This window comes from Fusarium verticillioides, chromosome 7 (assembly GCF_000149555.1).
Source record: "Fusarium verticillioides 7600 chromosome 7, whole genome shotgun sequence".
In the NCBI taxonomy this organism is placed as follows: domain Eukaryota; kingdom Fungi; phylum Ascomycota; class Sordariomycetes; order Hypocreales; family Nectriaceae; genus Fusarium; species Fusarium verticillioides.
The window spans coordinates 2,637,066-2,656,308 of NC_031681.1; the positions used below are offsets into that span (position 1 = coordinate 2,637,066).

At 49.1% G+C, this 19,243-nt stretch overlaps 5 protein-coding genes and 3 non-coding genes across 8 annotated transcripts; 6 read left to right on the plus strand and 2 right to left on the minus strand.

The window, feature by feature from the left end:
* The first annotated feature begins 1,445 nt into the window (after positions 1 to 1,445).
* FVEG_17055 lies at positions 1,446 to 1,530 on the plus strand. Its single transcript has one exon. It is a non-coding gene; the product is annotated as a tRNA-Asn (tRNA).
* A 202-nt stretch (positions 1,531 to 1,732) lies between these two features.
* FVEG_11589 (hypothetical protein) lies at positions 1,733 to 4,438 on the minus strand. The gene is made up of 2 exons (XM_018900904.1): positions 2,835 to 4,438; positions 1,733 to 2,785 (listed from the first exon to the last, which is right to left on the minus strand). Exons 1-2 carry the CDS (start codon positions 4,336 to 4,338, stop codon positions 2,580 to 2,582), a joined length of 1,710 nt encoding a protein of 569 aa, XP_018759282.1. The 5' UTR covers positions 4,339 to 4,438; the 3' UTR covers positions 1,733 to 2,579.
* On the plus strand, positions 2,089 to 2,172 carry FVEG_17056. The gene has a single exon. It is a non-coding gene; the product is annotated as a tRNA-Asn (tRNA).
* A 552-nt stretch (positions 4,439 to 4,990) lies between the features above and the next one.
* FVEG_17057 lies at positions 4,991 to 5,062 on the plus strand. Its single transcript has one exon. It is a non-coding gene; the product is annotated as a tRNA-Gln (tRNA).
* Positions 5,063 to 5,660: 598 nt separating this feature from the next.
* On the plus strand, positions 5,661 to 8,852 carry FVEG_11590 (iron-sulfur clusters transporter ATM1, mitochondrial). Its single transcript, XM_018900905.1, has 2 exons — positions 5,661 to 8,069; positions 8,117 to 8,852. The coding sequence occupies exons 1-2, from the start codon at positions 6,053 to 6,055 to the stop codon at positions 8,194 to 8,196; spliced, it is 2,097 nt and encodes a 698-aa protein (XP_018759283.1). The 5' UTR covers positions 5,661 to 6,052; the 3' UTR covers positions 8,197 to 8,852.
* Positions 8,853 to 12,921: 4,069 nt separating this feature from the next.
* FVEG_11591 (hypothetical protein) lies at positions 12,922 to 14,530 on the plus strand. Its single transcript, XM_018900906.1, has one exon. The coding sequence runs from the start codon at positions 13,055 to 13,057 to the stop codon at positions 14,336 to 14,338; it is 1,284 nt and encodes a 427-aa protein (XP_018759284.1). The 5' UTR covers positions 12,922 to 13,054; the 3' UTR covers positions 14,339 to 14,530.
* Positions 14,531 to 14,736: 206 nt separating this feature from the next.
* FVEG_17058 (hypothetical protein) lies at positions 14,737 to 14,916 on the minus strand (the record flags this gene model as incomplete). Its single annotated transcript, XM_018906327.1, has 1 exon — positions 14,737 to 14,916. The coding sequence occupies one exon, from the start codon at positions 14,914 to 14,916 to the stop codon at positions 14,737 to 14,739; it is 180 nt and encodes a 59-aa protein (XP_018759285.1).
* Positions 14,917 to 17,594: 2,678 nt separating this feature from the next.
* FVEG_11592 (hypothetical protein) lies at positions 17,595 to 18,767 on the plus strand (the record flags this gene model as incomplete). Its single annotated transcript, XM_018900907.1, has 4 exons — positions 17,595 to 17,688; positions 18,034 to 18,215; positions 18,265 to 18,537; positions 18,587 to 18,767. 3 exons carry the CDS (start codon positions 17,595 to 17,597, stop codon positions 18,487 to 18,489), a joined length of 501 nt encoding a protein of 166 aa, XP_018759286.1. The 3' UTR covers positions 18,490 to 18,537; positions 18,587 to 18,767.
* Between the last annotated feature and the right edge of the window lie 476 nt (positions 18,768 to 19,243).

Below are 19,243 nucleotides of genomic sequence, written 5' to 3' on the forward strand. Positions count from 1 at the left end.
TGTTCAAGTCAATGTCAATGTCCATCCACTTGTCATTGTTGGTCACCTTTCGGCTTGGCGATGCCGGGATGCGATCTGCTGTATCCGGAAATGGCCGGAAGCACGAAGCCGTAACTTTAGCTGTTGGATGGGGATAACATTCTAGAATGATTCCCGGCGCTAACATCTCATGTTGTCGACGTCCAATATCTCCAGGTGTCGCCCAACAGTGCCTACATTACTCGCCACTTGAGATACGTCCCTCGTGTAAGTCGGTCAAGTCTGACGGTTGTCTGTTAGACACTTTCGTGATGAGCCAATATATTCCTTCTCAGCCCCAATCCCTCCGATGATGCTCTAAAGCTTATAGCGAATGCTCATAAATTACCACGGACATGGGCCGCAGCTAATCTTACCTTTTGCCGCGGACCATCAACCTGGCGCTTGGGTAAGACCCAGGTCTTTACTTGTTAGCCTCAATTGCTGCTGGCCTTAAGCTGTTGGCCCAAAGCAACTGAGCCTCAGAACAAGCTCAACTCCACAAGGCAGACCGCTAATCTCTGTCTCCATCTCATCACCTGATACCCATAGGAAACTGTTAGTTCAACAACTGTTAAGCTCATTGCTCAGCCTCGACACAGCCTGGGAATGTAATTGCTTAGTTGGATCCTTTACCGGGTCCGGCTCCGAAGATCTCGGCCCCGTTTTTGATGCCTGGCCGATCACGTACTCAGAACCCCGGCCGTAGGATCGCCGCATGACGAAAATGTCACGAACTTTCCCCAGATAAACAATATGCAGGAATAAAGAGGTCCACTGTTAATTTTCTAGAAGACTGTGATTCTTTGGGATTGCCCCTTTCTATTTGCATAGCCACCTCTAGATTGTGAAGGATGGTGGTTGGTTATGAGGAAGACTCATGTCAGCAGTAGAAGTTTCAAATTAATATTGGAGAGCAAGGCTCAGTCTTCATAGCCATTGACGGTGTTAGTTTCGGTAATGACCGATATGATGATATGGGTTTGCCCCCAGAAGCTGGGGGCCAAGATACAGGGTAATCTTCTAGCCTGATGAAATACGCTGAGAGTCAATGGCATTGGATCAATTGGATCAATTGGCAACGTAGTGAGACACGCCAGCGAGCGAAGGAGCTGTTCTTTTTCTTGTTTCCCAGATCGTGTCGTTCGTTGTAGGAGTTCTTGTCACATCGTGAATTCGATATACCCGCTGAGGTGAGGTAATAACTGTTAAGCCAACACACTCACTCACAGCCACGAATAATCTGACACTGCGATCCATTCCACAAATGTAAAATCGGCAAGAAAAACGATCTCACATTGAGCCACATCTAATATTCCTTCGATTAAAACTGCTGACTGAAAATCCGTTTCGTACACTCGTGAAAGAGCTGGGCAAGCATTGAGTAACACCGTTACAGCCACGTCCTTCAACAACAGCACAACCTGTCCCCTGTGGCTTAGTTGGCTAAAGCGTCCGACTGTTATTAAATAGACAATCGGGAGATCGGAAGTTCGAGCCTTCCCGGGGGAGTTCTCTTTTGCTGGTTCTATATATTTTTGTTGTTGAGAATGTCATTTGATTGATGCATTTTTAAGCCTACAGACGTTGAGTTGCCGTTGACTCGATGCTGGAGGTCAATTGACTTTATGGTTGATCACTTTAGTGTCTGGCGGAAAGCAAGCCCTTTCTCATGAACAACAAAGCGTTCTCAGTTACAACTGAGACGATTGTTGTGAGACATGTTGGAGAACTTTGATTCATATCTTTGTATCTTTCTTTGATCGTATGAAATATTGAACGGATGCTCTTTTACTTCTGTTGTCTGGCATTGTCTAACCGGTGGACTGAATCCCCTCTGAGCTGACATCACCAGAACTGGATTGGATGATGCTACACCTCCCTCTGTTCGTTTCACCACCGTTTCTCCACAAACTCAAACCAACCAAACCCAACTCAACTCGTATCCAACCGCTCCTCACAAAGACTCAACCTCTCGATCTCTCACATCTTCCGTCTCAACCGTCATGAAACAGCAACCGTCGCCAACATAGCACCCGATTCCGTGGCGGCCATCATCAAATCAGCTCATCCCCTGTGGCTTAGTTGGCTAAAGCGTCCGACTGTTACTTGCAGACAATCGGGAGATCGGAAGTTCGAGCCTTCCCGGGGGAGATACGCTCCTCGAGATCATCTTTTTGGTGTTGTGGGTAATTTTTCTGCTGGGGGAGACACTACGCCCCACTAGGGCTCACATATGAGCTGGGATCTTGAAACAGGCTGTAATGGCAGCGATGAGTGATGAGACTCTGAAGTTATAATGACCATGAAAATGAGCCTTGAGTTGAACTGCCGGTTGGTTGTTGTGACAAGTTAGATAACCTCGGACGGCTTGGCTCGTAGTAAAGATGTGCTGATAATCTTGAAAGCCCATGTTCAGCCATGGCAACTCTTCACGTAAGTAGCATGAACCTGACGAAAGTTGGTGCATGTCAAGCAATGTATTATATGGTATGTCCAGTGTGTCCCAGAACTTTGAACCACCAACATGTTGGTTCAGCTCAAGGAGGCAAGCATGCCACTCATTGAGGTTGCGGCGACCTTCGCTTTGCCCACAGTCTAACAGACCCCCACGGTTGCGCTGAAGCAACTCCCTTGACTACCGGCGGCGATGGCCATCTCTCACTACCGGCGGGTTCGAGTTCGTAAAGGCTGATAAACACCGAGATGTACATGGCGACCTTTCTCAACGTAAACTCCGAGTCGTCACACATCGTCAATGTTCCATCTAAAAATGTTAATCAGTACTCGATTGCCATGTAAGACGATAAACATACCTGATGCTCGGACTGTGTACGGGTCAACCTTCTGTGTCTTGACACCCTTCTTATCCACGGTATCTTCTATATATCGCCCGACTTGCCAGACCTTGGCGTCTGTGAAGCTTCTAGGATCAGAGTGATGAAGGTCATTCACAATGTGTGCGACCGTTCCCTTCTTTAGAACAAAGCTGTCTTCTTTGTCTTTGAGAATCACATCCTCCTTCAGGTATCTCGATGACCACCCTCCACCGTATAACCTTAATGTCTCAAGGTATACCCCTTGAAGCAAAGGACATTTAGTAACGAGACCTTCTAGGTCGAGTTTCTGAACCTGAGGAGGGATCCAGACAGCGCCACCGAATTCGTTCTTAGGCTGAACGATCTTGACGAATGGTGTGATTTGCTCGCGGATTTGAGATAGAAGAACTTGGTCCTGATACAACTCGAACAGAGACCAGGAGATGAGCGACGTAGAGTTGACAGTAGTCGCCCAAAGAAGAGCAACATCGAATGCAGCGCGAACATCAATGGACAGACCATGCTTTCGATAGACTTCAGTCCTGGCGCGTACAAGAGGGCTGATGGTGTGAAAGTCCTGCCATTTCGTCGCCGGCTCTTCATCACTGAGAAACTTGTCCAACTCAGTATGATACTCGCGCATGAAAGTGAGTAGCCTTTTTAGAGCAAATCTGGCGCGCTGGGAGCTTGGGAAAGGCGCCCAGACGGGGACACCCATTGCGAGCGAGTGGAAAGCATCGTTGAAAATCCACAGATGAGGCCAGATATCGGTGTAGACCTCGACGAAGTCTGTGCCAAAGACTGAGATGGTGGCAGTTCTAGCGACGAAGGTTTTCATGAGTTCGAAGAAGTCCACAGCCATGATCTTTTCGTCTCCTGTATTTTCCAAAAGCTCCGCATTGGCCCCTCGCTCCCAGTCCATCTGATCAGTGGGATAGCTGTTGAAAGAGATTGCATCAGCAGCATTGTCGTCAAGATCGCGAAGGGCAGCATTGGCGAGGGTGTCGAGATGAGAGCCGCTCAGATACTCCCTGGTGATTTGATAGACCTCAGGAGCAGCTTTATCATAAGCAGCAAGATCCTTCTTCTCAAGGCCAAAATTGGTCATCATAATCCGTCGAGCGACATACTCCTTGTCAGCGATAGATCCCGGCTGCTCAAGAAGACGAGCCACAAGAGAAGGTCGAAACACAAAAGAGTGAATGCTCTGGAATAAGCGGAGTGAAAAGACACCCTGGACATATCGATCTCTGAAGCGCGTCAAAGCTGAAGAAGGACTGAGGAAAATACGCGGAGCATGGCCGAACAAGGGTACCCAAAAGGGCGCAAGAGGGGGTGTTTTTGATCCATCCTTTCTAGAAGAAGATGAACTGCCTGTAAAGAGTCTTGTTGTGATGAAGAGGATTATGGTTGTGACGAGGATAGCTTGTAGGGGATATCGTTGGGCGTGGGGGATGAGAGTCTCATTGAGGCGCTCTCGAAGTGCCTCGAGACTGTCCATGTTGAGATAAGACTAGAAGATACTGAAGTGGTTCAACATGAGTGATGGAGGAATAGAGGGTTTGGTGAAGTTGAGGCGATACGTGGTTTCGCTGTTGAAGATGCAAACTTGAGAGCTCTTGTATGGATCAGACCCGCCCGTGCTGACTGGCGTTGCTCAGACGGGAGTTGTAGGGGCTGTGCACTGTAGTCAGAGTGTTACAGTGGTTGGTGCACCACATCTCGGTCAATATCTTGAGAAGAAGTCTCATGACTTTTAATGAATGAATTAGATACTCAAAGTAAACCTGTCTAACAACGGAATTCTATATTCCTGTTCAGTCATTAGTAGCCCCTTTGCGTTCGTCTGGAAGCTTCTGTCATAGACTCAGTGCTATTGCCTGAGCTTATACTGTTGCATCACACATAAGTAACCTGGCTATTGTATGTATGTCGTCCAGGATAAATAGACATAGGCAGACACAAAAAAAAGTTAAAAGGCAATAATGGAGTATCATTCAGTATAATAGCCATCAATTGACATAATTTTGAGGCTATTCCATATGCCAGTCTGTCATGACTGCGGTCAACCAAATGGGTATCGATGTGTCACAGCGTCGAAACTCAGCGACATAAGACGTTGTACTGAGAAATGTTCTCCAACAATTAGATCTGGTTTCGTGGTCTAACGGTTATGACTGCGGATTCTGATTCCGCCAGCGAGGGTTCGACTCCCTCCGAGACCTTTCCTTTTGCTTGGTTGCATTAATATCTTTTGCTGTTTGGTGTTGATGAGATCTTGTAACTCGAGAATGATGACTTGCTAACTTCATCCGATGTGTGGTTGGAGGTCAGGCTGCATTGTCGAGTCTATTGGCACCTTGACCCTGAGTGATGCAATTGAGTTTCCCGCGGTCTGACGGGAGACGACAGCTTTTTATTACACTCTGAAAGGCATGGGTTTGCAACTTGATGAGAAGAAAAGCCCATTGTCATGGTGAGGTTATGGGAAGAGTTTCAGATTTCCGATGAAGTTCAGCAGCCTTTATAGACACAGAGTTCAATGAGAGGAAAATGCGTCAACTTGGACTTTTTCTCAAGGGGAACAGACGAAGACTTGTCACTATGGAAATCAACTATTCAGGGCTGGCTTGAGGTACATATGCGACGGAGTAGTTCAATCCGGGGGTTGTTGGCGACGTTTGTCCTGGATATTGCGCGATGTTCTTATCAATCTCAAGATTTCGGAAGCTGAGGTATAAGTCAAACGATCACCGTTTGTACTTGGCCGTTTATAGCCAGAAACAACTCAATTCGACTTAAAAAGTGGCTACTGGATCCAATTGAATACTCAAAAGACAATCACTAAACAATTGTATATAATTCTCTGTCTTACAAGTCCATTCCCGTTTCTGGCCGGGCATCATTGGGTTGGCGCTCCGATGATCGGCTGCCTCAGGCCCCAACCGGTTGCATCATCCGTCTGAATCTGGCAACTTATTCTTATGTGAGCTCCATCAAGTGCTTATAACTAAAACGCCTCTCCCCCTTTTAATAGATAGAACAAAACACCTCTTTGGCCAAGGTAAAGTAGCTACCGGATCGCAGCCAAGGCCCCTGGCAGCTCCGGTACCTTGTTGTCTCTGCCTCTTATCGACGCGCTATCCTATCCCGCCCCCGCCATAAACCACCAGGACACATCCCATGATGAGCTCGATCTGAGCCGAACAGTCACTATGATACCTCAATTACTCCTGCGGTCGTCGAGGACATGTCCTCAGAGGAGTCTGGCACTTCACCGACTGTCTTCAGTGTCTCAACGACCTGGTTTGACGCAGACCTTCTGGACATATGCCCCGCGTCGCGAACGAGCAGCACCCACAGATTCGAAAACCAAGACGACGAAGCCGACGGCCGTGTTTCCTGCGCAGAAACAACCGACGAAACAAAATGATCCCCTTGCGACTGTTGATAAATCTGCGACTGAGCAGCGCAAGGCCGATTGGGCTATCATGAAGGAGATGACTCGGTATCTGTGGCCCAAGGATGACTGGGGTACAAAGCTGCGAGTCGGCCTTGCTGTGTCCTTGTTGATTGGCGCCAAGGTTCTCAATGTACAAGTGCCGTTTTACTTTAAAAGCATCGTTGATTCAATGAATATCGATATTGCTGCTGTAGGAGGTACTGCGACGACAGTTGCTGGAGCTATGATCCTTGCATACGGCGCATCTCGTATAGGCGCAACGGTATTCCAGGAATTGCGAAACGCTGTGTTTGCGTCTGTTGCGCAGAACGCTATCCGAAGGGTGGCCTGTAATGTCTTTGATCATCTGCTGCGTCTCGACTTGACGTTCCATTTGTCTAAACAGACTGGTGGTTTAACACGGGCCCTAGATCGTGGTACCAAGGGAATTAGCTTCATTCTGTCCAGTATGGTCTTTCATATCATGCCGACTGCGCTTGAGATCAGCATGGTATGTGGAATTCTCACTTATAACTACGGCGCAAAGTTTGCTGCTCTCACTGTTTTGACAATGGTCAGCTACACGGCTTTCACCATCTGGACGACGGCTTGGCGCACGAAATTCCGAAGACAGGCAAATGCCGCTGACAACAAGGCTTCCACTGTGGCAGTGGACTCGCTCATCAACTATGAGGCTGTCAAGTACTTCAACAACGAGAAGTTTGAGGTTGCGCGGTATGATAAGGCTCTTCAGCAGTATGAGAAGAACTCCATCAAGGTTGCGACATCTCTGGCTTTCCTCAACAGTGGACAAAACATCATCTTCTCGTCAGCACTTACGGGTATGATGTACCTTGCCGCCAATGGTGTGGCTGAGGGTACTCTGACCGTCGGTGACTTGGTCATGGTGAACCAGCTTGTCTTTCAACTTTCCGTGCCCCTCAACTTCCTTGGATCAGTCTACCGTGAGCTCCGACAGTCTCTCTTGGACATGGAGACACTCTTCAACCTTCAGAAGGTCAATGCCAACATCAAGGAAAAGCCTGATGCGAAGCCCCTAGTTCTTTCCAGGGGTGGTGAGATCAAGTTCGAGAATGTTGACTTTGCTTACCACCCTAACCGACCAATTCTGCGAAACTTGTCGTTGACTATCCCCGCTGGAAAAAAGGTCGCTGTCGTTGGCCCCAGCGGTTGCGGAAAGTCCACTCTTCTTCGTCTTTTGTTCCGGTCTTATGATGTTCAGGGTGGCCGAATCTTGATCGATGACCAGGATGTTCGAGATGTGAACCTCGAGTCCCTTCGCCGCTCAATTGGTGTTGTTCCTCAGGACACCCCTTTGTTCAACGATACCGTTGAGCACAACATCCGCTACGGCTCCATCAACGCCACCCACGACGAGGTTGTTGCCGTCGCCAAGCGTGCTCACGTCCACAACACCATCCAGTCATTCCCCGACGGTTACGACACCAAGGTTGGTGAGCGCGGTCTCATGATCTCCGGCGGAGAGAAGCAGCGTCTTGCTGTTAGTCGACTCCTCCTCAAGGACCCTCCTCTGCTCTTCTTCGACGAGGCAACAAGTGCCCTGGATACCCATACCGAGCAGGCTCTCATGATGAACATCAACAGTATCCTTAGAGAAAAGGGCCGAACAAGCGTCTTCGTGGCTCATCGTCTCCGAACGATCTTTGACTCGGATCTCATCATTGTCCTCAAGGAGGGACAAGTAGCGGAGATGGGCACCCATCGGGAGTTGATCGATCGTGATGGCGTTTACGCAGAGTTGTGGAGTGGTAAGTTGGAATGGTTTCGAGAGATTCGTTTGCTAATAATGTTGCAGCCCAAGAGACTAGATTCCAGGAGGATGGAAATGAGAAGGATGAAGCTGAGGAGGAGAATGATGGTCAGAAGAAGAACTAAATATATAATGCCTCCAGACAGCACATACCTTGATCAGCTGCTGACATGGCGTAAAATGAATACAGCTCAAACTTACCGCAAGAAACACTGACTTGATGTAAATCATATGATCGCCTGAGTGGATATGTTCTATCGGGCTTGGCAATTGGATGATGAGCAGTCACCGACTGCACTGATAGGGGAAATGAGGGTCTCGAAGTATAACCGACTCGCCGCCGCCTAGAACAAATCCCCTTGGACGACGCCCATGTCGAGAGTGGTTCAGGCGCTCAGCGCAGGCTCGTCGATGAGCGGACCAAGAGGGCCACACCCAAGCTTGAGCTTGTCCTAACCTTCAACCGTCCTGCCTGGATGTTAAAGACCGTCTTTTACACCAGCCAAGACCACCAGACTCCGGGCCGCTCAATATATGCCCTACGCTGTCCTCGTTGGACCCTCCCAGGCCACTGCGTGAGTGCCGTAAGCGTAGCGGCTGTAAACACGAGGGCCTAGTGATTATGTTCGTCTTTGCCAAGATAGAGTACGAGGTAACCCGCAGCCGGTCCTGTCGGGACTCGAAAAGGACTAAGACCGCTTAACAATATCTCGGCCTCTTTGAAGGCAATGCTTTGGCCACAATTCTTCGTGAGGCTATTCTGCAGTGACCAAGATTCGTATTGCGGGGGTGTGTTTACCTGATTCATTTCTACTGAGCCTCACGGGCGTGGAGTCGGTCGCTCGTAACTTGTTTTGGCTGCTGAACTTCGTCAATTGCGGGAAGGGAGGAATTCAATAGGGCTCGCGGATGCTTGTTCGACGTTCGGATCGAGGGTGGCTCAAAGGCCCTGTAGAGATATAGTTAGCTCAGTGACCAACAAGGGATTTTATATCAGGATATAAGGAAAGTCAAGTGTGTTGAGACAAGTAGAAGATCGTTGCTACCGAGTCTCAAAGGGGTGCATGTATTACAATGGAGTAGAATCGGTAAAGCTACTCGCCTAGAAGATATGATGCATGCATCAACTTCAAGTTTTCTTCTGCCTGACAAGGGGTTCATTGATCAGAGACAGCCGAAGAGTAAGTGGCCGTTGATTATGCTGACTAGGAAAGGAAAGAAAACCCAGGACTTTGATCCTAAATGACAAAAGACTTAGTATAAGTATATTATACCTTTTGCTGAGTTTATTTTATCAGCTTATATCAAGGTCTGGTGTTTTCTTGCTCACTGAGAGCTGAGTGTTGTAGTCGAAAACCTGTGGTCTGCGTGCGATTGTTTCCTCAAAGCCCAAGATGAGCTGCGGTGGCAATATAATTGATAGTGAGCTTGCGTCTTTACAGGCTGGGAATAAGTGGCTACAGCTCTGTCGTTCGGGCGGAAAGGGTACAGCTTGGTCGTGGCAGTAGCTTTGATTTCATAGCTATCTTTCTGTCAGCATCGCCTGCGTATATGACATCCTGATAAAAGAGATGAATGTATCTAAGTAAGAAGATTGACAAATTCAAGTGAGGTCCTCTTGTGAATCGGAAACTAAAGCTTGTGGCTAGTAGGAACGATATTGACGGGGGCAATGACCCAGGGCCCTCCTTGGACTTGAACATTGAAGTTGCGCGCCGAGACGTTGACACCACCGAAGATTCGACCTTACAAGTGCATGGTTTGCATTGTAGGACGCTTTAGTTAGTTAGTAGCTGAATGCCAGCCATGTCTGAGAATTGCAGAACAAGAAAAGGTCAAGATAAGCCTGGGGGACAGCTTAGACGGGGGTGACACTTGGAGGCGCCTTTGGAGTGCTCCGCTGATATTGGACACATGAAGCTTGGTCTCATCCCGTACATGGATGAGCAAGTTCAAACAGTTGGACTAGAGTGAATCCCGGTGGTAGAAGAGAGTCCCGTAAGCTTCGACAGGCATCTAGAAACGGCCTGGTTGTAGACATAGCGGTCTTCGGGTCCAGTGGCGGTTGCGCGGTACGACTTGACGATCGAGATACCTTCAGCCGCATCAGAATTCGTTATCTTTGCTATAAAGTTTCAATAGACAGATTGCTTACAGTACGTGCTTACCAATAACCCGAATCTTCAGGGGTTGCTCGCTTCATTGGTGGTTAATCTCGACTGTCAATACCAGGTCCTTGAGCAGGACCTATAGGTTTTGAAGTCGCTCCTTCAGTACCGGTCATGTTGTATCTGATTGGTATTTGCGTTGGCCGAGTCATGATCTCGATTCGATATGAGCCAGTAGCGGGAAAGCTCATATCGCCATCGTTCTCAGTTGAGAAAAGGGGCTCCAGGGTTCGAGGTATGGGGTTGCACGACCGGCCATTGCTGTCGATACTTTTGCAGACTTGTCTTCACGAGTCATCCTGCATTTGATGGGCCATCAGCAGCAATTGCAATAAATAGTTTTTGTGTGCTCACAGGAGCTTGTTTAATTTTCTTTCAGCCGTAGTGTTAGTGTCAAACCGGCTCCATCTGTATTTGTAATATTAAGCAGGGCAATCCTGTGCCCATTGTACTGAGAGCTGGCCAAAGCAGAATGCCGAGACTTGACCAGCATTTTTTCAGTAGGTATAGAGAGACTGAGGAAGCTTCCACAAGACCTATGGACCACCTTTTGGATAAACCAATTCGAAGTAGTTTCGCGAAGCTCGGGCCGTTTCGTGCTCAAGCCAGGTCTTAACCTTTGATTTGTTAATAAATACTGTTGTGGAAACCCATTTCCAATCCCATTGGGCTCGTGAGATGTGAGCTCGAGGGTAGAAACACTGTCATATCCTGAGGGGGCCAGCAGTCGTCTTACTGACCGGCGTTCGTCACTGATTCACCACTTCAGAAACGCACTTGCGGTCAAGGGGTGACACTGTAAGTCTTGGACGTGTACTAAGTGCTTAGTAAGGTGAATCTCGCCGCGAAATGAGTTTTGTTGAACCGCATTGGGCCTCGCAGTGCGGTGTTCGACATTGCGCTCCTCAGTACTCGGGCCTTGTGCTTCCGTTGTTCGAGTGGAAGGGTAGCAACAAGTAGTAGATATTCATATCTCGTAGAAGATGCTCGGATTCTGACGCTGGATCGGTTCACTGACTGTGGAGAATTCTTGCGGGCTGGGGGAGGCGGCACTCATCGGACCGCATGACGGTTGAGGAGGATCCTGTATAGCGTATGTCAACCGGGACGGGCGGCTTGTCGTGAAGATTTGTTGTTCGCCAATGGGTTGTGAAGACATGGGAGGGTCTTGGGTGGCAGTCAGATCAGTGGTAACGCCATGACACTGTGCTTCTTCTTGTGGTGAGAATCAAGCCTCTGTTTTCGACGCGATACCTGTCAGTATGGTGTTTCTTGTCGCTCCGCCCCTCGAGAAATCCAATAAAGAGACTATTTACCAGCACCTCCGCGGTCTGGCACATTAAGTCACACTCTTCGAGACCTAGATTTTGGGCCGGGCCACTCTCAGTCAGATCTTTGAGCCGGTTCAAGCTACCAACCAACGCATCGGCACTATTGCATGGCATGCGGTAACGACAAAGATTCTATTCTAGGTCCGCCGAGTGTAGGTATCTTCCATATTGTTGGGCCGCGAGTGTGTTTTCTGTGCATGTGTAGCTTCATGATCTCTGGTCATGCCTTCTCTTGGCCGTTTCTGTGGCCCAGGGGGAGATACCGGCATCACGACTAACGACTCATGTATTTTCCGATGGAGGCGCATTTATTTCTATTAAGATGTCAGTCAAAGAGGCTCGCAAGGTCTTTAGGTGTCTGTGGACTCGTACCTCGACACGCCTCAGAACAAGTCAGTGACCAACGTGCCACACTGCGTACCACTCCCCCATAACTCGTGGAATTCTGGCTTGAATATCGTCGGATGAAAGGCGAAATCTCATGCGAGCAAGTCGTTTGAGAGACTATTTGAAATAGCGCTCGGGATTCGAAGCTGCTAGATACTGGAAAACACGAACAGTTGAGACTTGGAGGATGATGGGGAGAGCAACGCATACTTTGAAAACGAATAAAAAGGATCAGGAATAATTCCGGACAGTCTGTATCCTAAATGAGACGTAGTATGGGAAATTTTGGTGACTTTCGTTGTTGATGTCGATTGTTGTTGGAGTTGGTCTGTGATAGTGAACATGAAATTGATTGTTAGCAGATGTCCAGCTGCACAACCGTTAGTCTTTGACCCATGATCTTGAACAAATATGGCCTTCCATATTCCAACAACCGCTACAGTACCAAAATATCTTAGACAATAAAAAGAAAGTAAGAAATTATACCACACTTCTACAAAATGTCACCCAAGGGCTGCATCTAATTCGATATGGATAATTCACAAGTGGTGCAGGGTAGCCGTCTTCCATTTGGAACCTTGAACCTCACATCTGCCTGCATCTGAGCAACGTCGCATACGATTACAGAACTGGTAAAATTGCAAAAGCAGGACCAAACGCCATAATTACTCCATGTATAGTAACACTGAAATAGAAGAGGATATCTGGAAATATTGGCATCGGGTGAATGGAACTCATCACTGCAATTTGTTAATTGACCCCTCACATGGAAGCGGTGGACGTTAGAACTCGGACACAGGGATCGACACCAACCGGGTGAGACATAAGCTTGACTATAGCCATAACACATCGCTCTCACTTTAGTTGTGATACATGGAAATCATGGCTGAAGGCAGTATAAGTGGAATGCTCAGCTTCTACCATTGCCCTCATCTGCCTCCATTGCTGCCAAGCCCCCAATCTGCTCGTACACAGTAGTGTGCAGATTTTATATGCAGCCCACTTAGATCATCCATGCAACCTCACATAAAGAACACCTCACCTCACCCTCACTCTCACTCTCACCACATCATAACCCTCACCCTCACAAACCCGCCATGAAGATCCTCCTCCACTCTCACTTCCCAGCCGGCCATGCCTACCCAATGCAAGCCGTAGCCCAATCCCTCATCCGCCGCGGTCACCAAGTAACATGGCTCACCAGCGCCTCCAACGAAGCCCGCGTCCTCGCCGTAGGCGCAACATTCGTCCCGACAAGCGCCATAGCCATCATCGATGAGCCCCTTATCGCCGCTAATGAGACTGGAATTCTCGACAGGGAGTACTCGCGGCTTCAGATCAGGCTTCTGGCGCAGGTGACGGATTACCGTCGGGTGTTGAGGGACTTTAAAGCAGATGTTCTTCTCGTCGATGTGATGCCGTATGGAGCGAGAGCTTTGTGTGAACTTGGCGAGGTTCCGGTCTATGCGACGCTGGGGGTGATTCCGATGTACATGTCGAGTTGGGGAGCGCCTCAGGCTGTTTCGGGGGAGGGTCCGGCGACGTCGTGGATTGGATTGATCTGGAATCATATTCTTCATCTTATTAGCCAGTGGATTCTTCTGCCGTTGCTTTTGAGGCCGATCATAAATGCCCAGAGGAGGGAATTGGGCTTGAAGGACTTGTCGTATGGGGAGCCGATCGAGGCTTTCACTTACAGCCCCTATCTCCACATCCAGGCGTCGTCGCCGTCGCTGGAGTTCAAGTTACTGCCGAAGCCGCCGAAACAGCGGGAGCATACTAAGTTCGTTGGACCGGTAGTTACCCAAGTACCAACCAGTCTTGCCCAGTTACCCCCTGACTGGGATGAGATAGTTGCGCATCCTCGTGTTGTTGGTATTACACAAGGCACTTTAGCCATGGACCCAACATCTTTGATCATACCCGCGATTGAGGCGCTCTCTGATGATCCAGATCTGCTTCTTGTAGTCGCTTCGCCACATGTAGAAGAGATCACATCGAGAATAGGGGAGCCGCCAAATGTGCGCTTCATCAGATGGATACCGTACCATCTCTTCCTCCCACAGCTCTGCCTCCTCATCACCAACGGCGGTTACGGAAGCATAACGCAAGCGCTGTCGCACAAAGTGCCACTGATCTGCGCTGGGCAAACAGAGGATAAGAAGGACACAGCAGCACGGGTCAGCTGGGCAAGAGCAGGCATCGATTTGCAGACGGATAATCCTTCAACGGAACAGGTTCGAACGGCGGCGAGGACGATACTGGACGATCCAGGCTTCGTGGAGAGGGCGGGGCATCTGGGTGACGAACTCAATGAACTTGGCGGCGCGGAACGAGCTTCGGAGCTTTTGGAGGAACTGGTAGAATCTAGAGCAAGATAAAGATCAGCGGTTGTCAAATAGAAGACTTGGAAGAGCGGGAAGGTGGAAGTATTGCCGAGTGGCAGATGGATAGACTTGGTCAAGAGCGGTACGAAAGGAACACGATCACGACCACAGCAAAAGATTTAGAACGAGAGTCGATTCATTGCTAGAGCCTAATAATCCACCAGTCCGGTTCCATAAATCCGCCGCCGATGATGATCATATCATGATAATAACATCCCTTTTTTTGGTTACAGGTGACATGCCCTGTGATTCAGATCTTGGAGAGAGTCAGTAAGTGGCGATGACTTTAGATAATGCACTTCAAGGTTCGAGGTGACTTACCGTAAACATTTCAAAAATGGCTCGTAGAGATCGTACTCGAAATACCGACGTGGGTAGCAGTGCATGGTGCTTTAGAAGACAAAATCGTCCTCGCCCCAAGGCCAGGCGAATGCCATGGGCCAGCGCTCGACGATCAGGGGCCATCCCCAGGCTCGGAAGACGAGAACCAAGACGAGGATGAGAATCCACTCCTGGATGTGGATGGTGATACCGGCGCCGCCGGGAAGGGGGATGTCGATAACGATGACCATGTTGAACAGTTGGAATGAACGGAGACTTGAAGACTGTCTTGCGGTAGACGAAGAAGTAATGCTTGAAGTGCAGGGGAGCGCTTGGAAGAGCTGAGAAGCAGCAACGATGTTAGTTTTTACTGTTCAGTGTGTTCAGGGGAAGAAGAAGAAGAACATACCAGAACAAACGTTCAAATGCTTGCAGCAGTAGATAAAGTGCAGTCAGAATACGAAAAGTGAAGAAAGTGAAATTGTTTGTGCGGTGGTTGTGGGAGGTAGAAAAAGAGCAGGAGGGGAAGAAGTGGGAGTGTTGCCTTAAGGTAGTGGGAGGAGCGGGAGCGCGAAGGCGGGCACCCTCTGAACGGCCAGTGCGAGAGACAGCAGCACAGAACCTCCGGAACAGATGACCTCGAAGTGCGAGGAAAGTACAAAGAGGGTAGTGGCGACTTGACGAGACGATTCGACCACGAATATATTGTGTTTTTCGATATCATGGACGAGCTACAACGATCTGGCACTCGAGTGCATCCTTTGATACGATTCCCAGGCCCGACACTGGATGAAGCAAGACGGTTTAGGTCTCAAATAGCATGCAATATCAATCAGATAACCCTCAATATGATCTATTTTTCGTATCAAATATTGTATTAGCTGTGTGTTGGTCTGGCGCCGATGTGACTGTCGAGCTGTCGCCCGCGTGTTTTCGTCACCACAATTCCCAATCCCAACACAAGATGAAGCAAGATGATTTAGTCCTCATTTAGTGTACAAAATCCATAATATCATCGTCTACGTAGTAAATATCTTGTATCTCGCCCTGCGCCATCCCCATGGTGGTTTTGCTACGATGCCACGAGCGGACCACGATGCGAGCGAGCCACCAAGCGCAAAACACAAGATGAAGAGAGGTGCTGAAGTCCTCGAACAGCGTGACATATCCGTAATATCGTCCTAAATCCAAGAAATACGTCTCATCCCGTCCTGAGTCTGCCATGATTGTGGCTTTGCTACGATGTTCACTGGCGAGCCAAGATACGGGCGAGTCAACAAGGAAACCACGAATGAATTCAAGAGGAACAGCGAAGGAAATGACTTGATAATGTGATAAAGCAGTCTGTAATCAATGCCAAAATATTCACGAGTGACATGATCATCTGGAGAGGCATATCAGCCTCACTCGAGCAACTGCGCGAGATGTCGAGCCCAACCTCCAGAACAACATCTCACGATACCTCAAACAATTTCCACGAGTGCAAAGGCCGCCTCTATCGCATCGTACCAACCACTCTACGCACGCAATGCTCCCTTCTACGCGGACATCACAGCATATCATCAAGGCAAACTACAAAGTCAAACAACATCACAACACCACATCAGTCACAGTCAAAGCAAGTTTTCGTCTTCAAGCCACAGCATATAGCCATGAACCCAATGAAAAAAAGGTGGTTGCCCATGGGCGAAATCAAAAATTGTCCCAGGCCGCTGCGAGGCGGCTGTGTGGTACTCATCTACTGCCATAAGACACGATGATTCCCAGCCCTCAGGCTTCATGATCCCCGAGAGCCACTGGGTTTGGCTAACAGGCCCTAGGAGGCGAACCCCCCGGGGCCTGGTATGAGAAGAAGAGAAAAAGAAAAGAGGTCTGGCCTGGGAGGAAGGCAGATTTATATACCCAGGATCCCGGGCGTTGAGGGGCCGAGTGTTCTGGGAGGGGGCAGTATCCCAGCAGCAGATCAGACGAACCAGCGGGTACGTGCGATCTGACAGCTGGTGACGTGCAGCGAGAAGCTCCGCTGAAAACGGGAAGCAGGGGACCGTTGGGTAGTGGCGCGGGGCGGTTGGACGTTATATCAACGACGAGGCCGGAAACTCAGCTGTGATCGTGCGACCACGCACAATATGAAAAACGGTACACCATTTTTGCGAGGATGGGGCATTTTTTAGCTTCCGAGAGATATTTTTGAAGGTATTTTTAATTGTTGTTGTGGTTGCCCTGAGTATTTTCGAGGGTGCGTTTTGAGCCTCATCTACGTCCACCGGGGGGTCTGGGGAGCGGAGGCGTTATTGGGTGGTAGTTGCGCCACAACAACAGAGTGAGTGACTTGAGGATGTGACCACCGGTACTGCATTGCGAGATAATTCATGTCAACATCAGTGATGCAAAAATGAATGAGTGTTCGTAGTGTGCATGCATTGAGGATGGTATTGACTACGGATCTATAATATGAAATTACATTATTTACAAGGGTAATGAATGTTCAGAACAAACAACGAAGCGTTAAAATGTATCAAGGAACATCGCACAGTATTTACAAGATGCATGGCCTCGAGGTGGTTGAGAATTCGCAGTGTGGCTTGGCCTGTTCAGAAGAACCAAGCTGGGCTGGGCGAGAAGTCTACCAAAGCTCGGGACGTTTTTGGCCCAAATAACAGCAAGCCTTGACTAATATGAATCCAGCACTGAAGGAATTTGAACCGAATTGCCCAAGTTCGGCTTGGAACCGTGCCAGGTCATAAGCTCCCCCCCTTTCATTGGACGAGCTCGTCGAGGCAGATTTCCTCTGCGCTCTGCGTGGTTCCACAGACGGGGGGAATTAAATCAAAGGCTATGTAAATTATGTGATTGGCTCGAGAGGCTCTCGATATCTCTGCACCTCGAGAACCCACTTGCCAGTGAATCAAGTTCCTCGCTCTCACTCATGGCTCGGGGCTCTGGCCCTCGCCTCGCTGCTATTGTCCCAGGCAAGCTCGAGCTCTACCCACACACAGGATCAGCTGGATCCACTCTTGTTGGTATTTAGTCCATCTTCCCTCCTCTTCGTCTCTCTTCTTCTTCTTCCTCCTTTTCTCTTCAGCTCCAACACCAACATCTTTACCCTCTCCCCCCATCAACATCTTTATCCCTCCTCACTCAACCCACTCTACTCTATATATACCATCAGTCCTCATCACCTGGACACATGGCGGCCCCTCTCGCTCCCCAGGGAGTGCCCGAGCCATTCGTGGCTCGGTGACATGGTAAGTTTCACTTTTCCTCTGATCGTCTCATTTCATCTCTTCAACCTTTCTTCGCTCTTCTTTTCCTCATCTGTTCTCTCCCCTTCATCGCAACCTGTGGTAACTCACACTTGCCCTCAGCCGCCGTCGCCGCAAGGAAGCCAAGGCCAAGGCCGCTCACGAGGAGCGCCTGGCTCATGTTCAAGATCAGAAAGATCAAGAACAAACTCAAGATCCGCCGCCGCCTGAAGAAAGACGCAGCAGCCGCCGCGAACGTCACCCATGAGGTGATCGGGCTTGTCAGTCTCGAACGAGTGTGCAAGGTATGTTCTTCTCACACGATATTAGCAGCTCGACTCTGACCCTTTGTAGAATATCCAAGGCCTTTGTAGGCGCTGCGCTCGAGATGAACACCTTGGCTGCCAGCATGGGCAACATGTCTGTGCAGCAAGGCCCCCGTGGTGTCGACCGAGGTCGCCACCAGAGTTTCTTCGCTCTCAACCCCCCGCAGGGCAACCCCTTCGCGGCAGCTGGCGCTGCTGGTATGCCATTTCCATCGAACGTTCAGCATCAGCCCTTCACTTGGCAGTATTTTAGGCCTCCAGCCCCCCTGTGGCTTTGAACAGTCTCGGCCGAGTGTGCAAGGTATGTTCTTTTGACACGACGATTGCAGCTCAACTCTGACTCTTTATAGAATATTCATGGACAGCACATTTGCCCTCAGCATTCCCTCTGTATCCAGCAATCTCATTCACCATGGGCAAAGCTGCCAAGATCAAGTTCAAGGTGCGAAAGTTCTTGGCCAAAATCAAGGTCCGTCGCCTCCTCGCAAAGGATGCCAAAGCGGCCGACTTCGCATGCTCGCCAGGGGCCCTGGTTGCGTTGGAGTCACAGCTCGTCCGATTGTGCGAGATCTGCACTGTATGTCTTGGTTTGAACGGTGTACAAGTCAATGCATACAGTGTCGAACTTGCACACTCGGACGAGCTGCGACTCCAACACAACCGGGACTTTGATGGCTAAGCACAGTTGACACACACGCACACACACACACACACACAACACATACTCTCTATCTCTCTTTCACAAACACACACTCTCTCTTCACCACACTCATGGGAATGCCTAGGAGGATTGGCTTGACTGGGCTTGGACTTGGACTTGGACAGGATACTTGGATACATTACAGAGCTCAATCAAACACTTGAAACTCATCTTGACTTCTATCTTGATACTCATAAACTCCTGCACTTAGTAAATGATAGTCCGAATGCTTTGTAAATTTGCAGTAAAGTTATGATGGCGGCCAAGGGTGAGGTAAGAAAATTTGAGACCTTTGTCCTACTTGATA

What these genes read in the sequence shown, in the direction of transcription:
- FVEG_11589 (XM_018900904.1), bottom strand. Translation starts at nt 4,338, where the DNA reads ATGGACAGTCTCGAGGCACTTCGAGAGCGCCTCAATGAGACTCTCATC. An exon ending in GTACACAGTCCGAGCATCAG is followed by an intron (nt 2,786 to 2,834) that starts GTATGTTTATCG and finishes TAACATTTTTAG; the next exon opens with ATGGAACATTGACGATGTGT.
- FVEG_11590 (XM_018900905.1), top strand. Translation starts at nt 6,053, where the DNA reads ATGATACCTCAATTACTCCTGCGGTCGTCGAGGACATGTCCTCAGAGG. An exon ending in TTACGCAGAGTTGTGGAGTG is followed by an intron (nt 8,070 to 8,116) that starts GTAAGTTGGAAT and finishes ATAATGTTGCAG; the next exon opens with CCCAAGAGACTAGATTCCAG.
- FVEG_11591 (XM_018900906.1), top strand. Translation starts at nt 13,055, where the DNA reads ATGAAGATCCTCCTCCACTCTCACTTCCCAGCCGGCCATGCCTACCCA.